We start from the raw sequence: 8,010 nt of genomic DNA, 5'->3' as shown, positions 1-8,010 counted from the left end.
TTTCCTTCTTGGCTCTTCAGTGCCTCTTAATGGGAGAAATGTCTCAAAGTTTCCACTAGGAGAATGCAGAGGTCCAGCATTTAGCCCAGCAGAGCGATCTGCTGAAACTCTCGATCCCACCCCAGGCTCCTGGGGCGTTTCTCCTGTGATCCAGATGTCTGATTTCCTGCTTCATAACGAAACCGCTTCTAACAGTTCAGTTCTCAGGCTCTTCATTGCTTGTGCAGAATAAACCACTGCTGTCCCGTGCAGCATCCTTCCTTCTTCCCCTGCAGAGCTTTCCTTTCCTGCCCAGCTCCTCAGTGCTAGGAGTGAGTTGCCTCAGGGTCGATGCTGCCTCCTAGCAATTGAAATTTAGATCTCTTGCTGCACAGTAAGGTGTCTGGTTTGGCTTTTCTCTCCCCTCCTAGGTACCCTCTGACGAACTACACGTTTGGCACGAAGGAGCCGCTCTATGAGAAGGACAGCTCCGTGGCGGCGCGCTTCCAGCGCATGCGGGAGGAGTTCGACAAGATCGGCATGAGGCGCACGGTGGAAGGGGTCCTCATCGTCCACGAGCACAGGCTGCCCCACGTCCTCCTCCTGCAGCTGGGCACCACTTTTTTCAAGCTGTAAGTGACTGTTTCTTGAACGTGACATCAGCTTTATTGTCACAGGCCGCTAAGTGTGCGAGCCAGAGGTTAAAGTGTGGCTAACTGGTAGATGGTTTGAATGGGGTTTGTTTCTTGCAAAGATGTAGTCTGGGAAAACTTGCGGGGGTTTTATATCAAGTCTGTTTGACATAAAAGCAAAAGCTTCTCTGTCCTAAGGAGCAGGGTGACTTTGGAACTGACTGCAAACCTTTGTTATGGTGGATCACTGGGTTATTTGTTCTCAGTCTTCTGTGTGTGCAAAATCTGATTTTAGACCCAGATGCTTATTTGGGTGATGTTTGTGGCCAAAACAGGCTAGACTCAAAGTTTTGCAAAACTTTATGATGATGAGAATATGACTTTATTTTTTTTATTAACCCTGCATCAAATGCAGGGTGGTTTTCCACGTGAGTTTTATTTTCGGCATCCTGTGTGCTTCAGTGAGCACGGGTTCTGAGATAAGCATAGGTATGGTTAGTATTTACAACTCTTTGTTCAACTTTTGGTGCTGTTATGTTACGGTTAAAACTTTACTTCTGAAGTGTCTCGATTTTATATATTTTATTATACTTTGTCCTGCTGGAGTTGAAGTATTCTATTTGGTAGCTGTTTTTTTAAGGGACATCCAGTAGCTGTTTTAGTCGCTGTTTTGATGAAAGCTGTCCTGCTGTCTTCAAATTCAACATTGTTAGATTTGAAACTTCTGAGTGACTTTGCACCTCCAAACTTACCTGTGAAAGTTAGTAAATGCAATAAAATGTAACTTCAGCTTTCATCATTGGTTATTTTAACAGACCTGGTGGTGAACTCAATCCAGGAGAAGATGAGGTAGAAGGGCTCAAACGCCTAATGACAGAGGTCTGTTTTCTTTCCTTGTTATATTGGAATGTTGTACTGGTTTTGAGTTAACAAGCCAAAGCATTAGTCTCCTTATTGCTTCCCTTACTTTGATGCTTTGGTGATGTTCTTAGATAGTTAAACAAAAATTTACTGCTTTATTTGGTATCTGGATTGTTGGAGCAAGACAGTGGTCTCATGGCTGACTCCCTCCCTGCTGCTCAAGTCCTGTGTTCATTCACAGCTTGGCTTTTTGGCTGGCTCCATGCAAGGGAGCGTGCAGAGGGACAGTAGAGTGTGTTGTGGAGCACAGTTGATGAGGACCTGCCTTTGAGGTGGTCTTTCTGAGGCACCAGTTAACCTTCCCTGCTCTCCTGTGTTAATTCTGCCAGGCAGTGTAACGATGCATTTCATTCTGCCCGTTGCTCTGACGGGACTCGGTCCAGTTGAACACAGCATGGAGTTTGAAATGCTCTCAAAAAGTCTCCTTGTCCTGTCAGGTGAGGCTTTTACTAAAAAAACACTGCTTTATTAAAAAATAAATGTAAATATCTGTGAAAAGCTGTTCCAGAGCAGTTCTGAACTACATCAGGCCCTTATTACAGCCACTCTTCAGGCTTCCAGTAAGTTTTCTAACAAAATTGTCTTAGGGTGGTTAGGGTTTTGACTGTCACTGGATTTTTGTAGATACTGGGCCGTCAGGATGGTGTTCAGCAAGACTGGGTGATTGATGACTGCATTGGGAACTGGTGGAGACCAAACTTTGAACCTCCACAGGTGAGCACTTCTGGTGACTTTCACGTTCAGTCGAGCCCTGGTTGTTTTTCCCAAAGCCTTCAACCTACCAGTTGGGCTTTTTTGAGTACCTGCTGCACGAGCAATTAGTTTTTCTCTTTTGCTACCCAGTTCATCTCCTTTCTGTGACTGAGGAAAAACAAAAAGTTTTGGGGGTTTTCTTCTCTAGAAACTCCCATCTCCCTCCTCACACCCGTGCTGATGGCTGAGAAACCCCAGGATGTCACAGCTCGCAGTCAGCACTATTCAGAATCCTAGAAGCATTAAAGTTGGAAAAGATCTTGAAGATCATTAATTCCAACCATCAACCCAACGCTACCCTGATCACTAAACCATGTCCTGAAGAGCCACATGCACATGTTTTTTGAGCCCCTCCAGGGATGGGGACTCCAGCAGCAGCCTGGGCCGATGCCTCACCCCTCTGCCAGGAAAGAAGCTGTTCCTAATATCCAATGGAAACCTCCCTGGGTGCAACTTCAGCCCATTGCCTCTCATCCTATCACTGGTTACCTGGGAGAAGAGCCCGACCCCCACCTCACTCCAACCTCCTTTCAGGGAGTTGCAGAGAGCGATAAGGTCTCCCCTGAGCCTCCTCTTCTCCAGACTAAACACCCCAAGGTCCCTCAGCTGCTCCTCACAAGCCATGTTCCCCAGACCCTCACCAGCTTTGTTGCCCTTCTCTTGACCTGCTCCAGCCTTTCTTATTCTGTGGTGCCCAAAATCGAGCCCAGTGCTCAAGCTGTGGCCTCTCCAGTGCTGAGTCCAGGGGCATGATCACTTCCCTGCTCCTGCTGGACATGTTTTTTGATCCAGGCCAGGATGCTGGTGGCCCTCTTGGCCACCTGGGCACACACTGACACCGCCAGGCCCTTTTCTGCCAGGTAGTTTCCAGCCACTCTTCCCCAAGCCTGGAGTGTTGCCTGGGCTTGTTGTGACCTAAGGCCCTTGGCTTTGTTAAACTTCATACAACTGACCTCAGCCCAAATTCAAATTACTGCTGTAGCCACAATGGAAACTTGTGCTGCTGCATGTGGAACAGACTCCCTGGGAATAATGTGCTGGGAATAATGTGGTCTCACTGCCCTGTGTCTAAATGCTGTAATCCTCAACACACTTGCTCAGTTTGCTCTTTCACATTTTTGTCTGGTCAGGTTCTTTTAACTGCTCGTGAGTGCTGGAGCTTCTTTAGATCCTGTCAACAGTTGGGAGAGCAACAGCATTCTTTCCTGAGGGCTTTCCTGCAAATGTGGCTTTCATTATTTTGGATGCCACAACAAAATCATACAACGTGCTGAAAGCTTTCACAGTGCTTGATAAATTTATACAGCAAGACTTAAGATGGCACAATATTTCAGAGTTCTGTGGAACTAATTTTTGTTCTTTTTCTTCCAGTATCCTTATATCCCAGCTCATATTACAAAACCAAAAGAGCACAAAAAGCTTTTCTTGGTGCAGCTTCAAGAAAAGGGTGAGTGTTTGCAGCCAAGGATTGTGTGTATAACAATTTCGAACTGATTAAATTTCATGCAAGGAAATGGAGCAGCAAGTTTGTGTTGATACGCTTTGTAGTTGGTGGCTAAATAACTTAAAAAAACCTATCACTTTTGAAGAAGGTGATCTTTTGAGCATGAGTTCCCAGTAAATGCTCATTTCTGCTCCTGTGTTGCCCTATGTACGGTATATAAACCCAGTATGGAACTAGAAGAGGACTAACAAACCTTCTCTGGTGCTTTGTGTAGTGATTGTGTTTGGAGGTGTGTGGAGGATGGTGATACCTTGGCTGAGTGTGTGGTGGTTTTTCTTATTAATCAACTCATTTTTATTTGTAGCTCTGTTTGCAGTCCCCAAAAATTACAAGCTGGTTGCTGCACCATTGTTTGAGCTCTATGACAATGCACCAGGATATGGACCCATTATTTCCAGCCTTCCTCAGCTTCTGAGCAGGTATATTGTGAGCTATTTGTGTTATAGTTCTGGGGAAAGCATTCCCAGTGGGACACTACAGCAAGGCTAGGCTCTCCAGAAAGCAACTGGAGAAGGTTGCAGCTATAAGTCCCAATGAGGGACAGCTGCTTTTTTCCTTCCTTTTCCCAATGTACACATTCTTTGGCTTTAGCTGGAAGTGGCTTGTAGCTTGGCTCTCCAGAGCTCACTGGACTCACTGGTTTCTGTAACTTCAGCAAATGTTAAAGAACACCAGGCAGCACACAGCCTATTACATGGGGAAGCTGTTCTGTCATCTGCCAGCTTTCACAAGAGTCTGTTGGCAGAATGTCAGCACTGCTGTTGCCCATAACAGGCTTCTGTTGTGCTGAGTTTTTCTCTACCTAGTCCCAGTTTTGCCAGTTGGAGCTATGGGGGCTTCCCCCCCACACACTTCAAAGACGGCAGAGTACCAGCAAAACGCTGGCTCTTGAGCAGCCAAATGCCAGTTCGGTACTAGTATAACAGGGCTGGAAGCTGCTGAGGCAACAAGTGTCTCTGTGAGAGCCCTGGGGCTGTTGAGCCTGGAGAGGAGAAGCCTGAGAGGGGATCTGATCAATGCTGTGCAAGGGCTAAAGGGCCCCTGGGGGGCAAGAGGCTGGGTCCAGACTCTTGTCAGTGGTGCCCAGTGACAGGACAAGGGGCAACGAGCACAAACTGGAACCCAGGAGGTTCCACCTGAGCAGGAGGAGAAACTTCTTTGGTGTGAGCGTGGCAGAGCCCGGAGCAGGCTGCCCAGAGAGGATGTGGAGTCTCCTCTGGAGAGATTCCAAACCTGCCTGGAAGCCATCCTGGGCACTCTGCTGTGGGTGACCTGCTGGAGCAGGGGGGTTGGATGAGGTGATCTCCAAAGGTCCCTTCCAACCCCACCATGCTGGGATTCTGTAGTAAGACAGATCCAAAGGATGGACATCTGGAAGCTGGATGGGCTCTTGCTTTCACTGCAGGAACACTGGTTGTGGTGAAATGTGGTTGAGAAGAATTAGCTCTTCTGTTTAAGTGTCCATAGGTTACCCATGGGTATATATGGTTGGCCCTGCCAGCAGGAAATCTGTGGAAGAGTTGCTGATGGGGCAGCATGACTCTCACTGGGATTTTCATATCTTTGGAGCTCTCTCAAGAGGTGAAATGTTAGTAATTGATTCTATTGTGACCTTAGGAGACTTGTGTCATGTGTAGCGTTGGCTGTTACAAATGACACTTCCTGCTGTACTATAAAGCTGTCTTATTAAAAAATACCCCTTTTGTTATGTCAGGTGGAGGCTTACCGGGAGCAGAAATAAACCATTTGCTTATTCATTCAAAAATGTCACTTAAAAAAATGACAATTCCTTACCAAGGATAATCTTTTTAATTTTAGGTTCAACTTTATTTACAACTGACTTCCCATGTCCCTGCAAAGTCTGATAGAAGAAGAAGCCGTCTCTGTGAGCACAGCTTTAAAATGTAGAGAAAAGAGGATGTGTGACACAAGGGGTTTTTTTATGTCATTCTTTTCCTGAAGGCCACAGAACTTTCTGTTGTATAGGTAGAGAAGTGACTCTCAACTGTTTAGGTAGTGGGGTGGCCATGTGATTATTGATGTTTTCATCAGTTTTTGTTGTAATACTCACCTGGTGTGTTTTTTTTTTTGTACAACATTAAACAAAGTGGTTAAGATTCTGTTTGTCTTGGATTTGGGTTTTTGCTGTTTTGTTTTTTTTTAATTTGTTTTCCTGTCACCAATTTTAGGTACATATTTTAACAATTATTACTTTCCTTCAGGAAAACAGAAGGTCTTGGAAACGAGGATGACCCAAGGCTTTCAGGGACCATTTGGATGCTCTGATCTGCATCCCCAAGCAGGGAGTTAGTCCAAGGGAGAGAGAGATTAAACAGTCTAAGTAGGTGTAATACAATTGAGTCTTAATGTTGAAAACAGAAGGGCTGTTTTGAGGGACTGTGAGTACTTAGGGGAGAGTGTAGCCTTTGTCCAAAGCTCCCCAGCACCACTCTGGAGGTGTTACTGCTTGTCCAAACCTTGGAGATATGACATGGATCTCTTCCCTATATGCCCCCTAAGAATCACACACTCATTAAGGCTGGAAAAGACCTCCAAGACCATCAAGTCCAACTGTCAACCCAACACTAAACCATGTAGATGTGATACTTTGGGACATGTTTTTTGAACCCCTCCAGAGATGGGGACTCTACCACCAAAAAAAGCAACCTGACAAATTCTTTTGGACTAGCTTAAGATCCAGCTGAAGTATGAGAAGCGACATGAATTTTGTGTATTTTTCTGTAGCTACAGGACAGAATCCAGGTCATGTTGAAATGTTTAGCCAGTGCCATATACAAGTGGTTCCATGTTGGGCCGAGCTGTTGTGGTAGCCCAGGGTATTATGTCATTCTTCAAGGGATACTCACACTGCTGTTTCTTCACCATGATGTTTCTTGCAGGTAGTAAATATCATAGAATCATAGAATCATAGGGGTTGGAAGGGACCTCGAAAGATCATCTCGTCCAACCCCCCTGCCAGAGCAGGACCACCTAGAGTACATCACACAGGAAGGCATCCAGGCGGGTTTTGAATGTCTCCAGTGAAGGAGACTCCACAACCTCTCTGGGCAGCCTGTGCCAGTGGCCCCGCACTCTCACAGTAAAAAAATTTTTCCTAATATTCACCTTGAACCTCCTATGCTCCAATTTGCACCCATTACCCCTTGTCCTATCACAGGTCAACACTAGGTTTTTTTTTTTGACGTTTGGCTAAACATCAGTTCCAATCATGGGTCCCTTCCCAATGCCTTTTAGCCTTCCATAGATTTGTGTAATAACTCTTGGAAAGACTTGTCTCTGACCAGAAGATAGACTGTTGCTGGTGCATTGTCCTCCCTTACAAAGGCGCTGGAGAGCGTGTACTGCTGGGACGACTGCCACCTGCCAAAGTGATTGGTTCTGGTGCTGGTTGTACTGGTCAGCTGTGTGTGGAGCAATTGTGATAGCTTTGGGGCTCCAGTCAAATTGAAGCTGTGTAGTGTGGGGCTGATACTGAAAAACCAAACCATTCTGATTCTGCAACTTGGGGGTTGGATGGGATCTTAAACATCATCCACTTCCAACTCCCTGACACAGGCAAGGACACCTCCCTCTTGGCCAGGTTGCTCAGAGCCCACTCCCAATGTAGTTTTGAACACATTAAGGGAGGGGCCTTCTACCACCTTTTAGGGCAACCTGCAAGTTGGTGCTTCACCACAAAGAATTTTTTCCTGGTCTAGGAAAGAATCTATATCTAAATGATACGCAGTTCCAGATTGTTGGCCCTCGTACCATCACTACCCTCCCTGATGAAGAGTCCCTTCCTAGCTTCTGTACAGACCCCAGATTTAAGTACTGGAAGGCTGCTCTAAGGTCTCTGTGGAGCTTTCTTTTCTGGAAATTTTGGAAAATACTGGGAAAAAAACCTGAAATACTGGAAAATCTATTGATTCTGTTCACTGTGATGGAAGGACTGGATGCTGGCTTAGCAAAATGTGTTGTTGCTTAGACAACTGCCAGGTGGGGAAAATAAAGCTGGCCGGGGTGTGTAGAATGGACCTATTTTTGAAAGAGGGAAGGTGGAGGTATGGAAGCCGATGCTCCCGGAGCACGCAGCAGAGCGGGGTTCGAGGCGGGCATTCACCGGCACCCCCTCTTCCATCGCGTGTTTTTTGTTCCGGGGCTCGCAGCCGCTCTCTCCGTTCTCAGCGGAGGTGCCCGCATGTTTAGGGCCCGCCGGAG

The 8,010-nt window shown here is 46.3% G+C and overlaps 1 protein-coding gene across 1 annotated transcript; it reads left to right on the top strand.

The window, feature by feature from the left end:
* Positions 1-410: 410 nt before the first annotated feature.
* On the top strand, positions 411-5,909 carry NUDT21 (nudix (nucleoside diphosphate linked moiety X)-type motif 21; the record flags this gene model as incomplete). The annotated part of the gene is made up of 6 exons (XM_008944359.1): positions 411-611; positions 1,427-1,490; positions 2,157-2,246; positions 3,657-3,732; positions 4,094-4,208; positions 5,608-5,909. Coding segments are annotated over 6 exons (568 nt in total), but the record flags the coding sequence as incomplete, so codon positions are not given.
* Between the last annotated feature and the right edge of the window lie 2,101 nt (positions 5,910-8,010).

Source organism: Merops nubicus, unplaced genomic scaffold (genome assembly GCF_000691845.1).
Source record: "Merops nubicus isolate BGI_N331 unplaced genomic scaffold, ASM69184v1 scaffold15687, whole genome shotgun sequence".
NCBI lineage: Eukaryota > Metazoa > Chordata > Aves > Coraciiformes > Meropidae > Merops > Merops nubicus.
The sequence above is the reverse complement of the archived record's forward strand: the minus strand, read 5'-3'. Positions and strand labels throughout refer to the sequence as shown.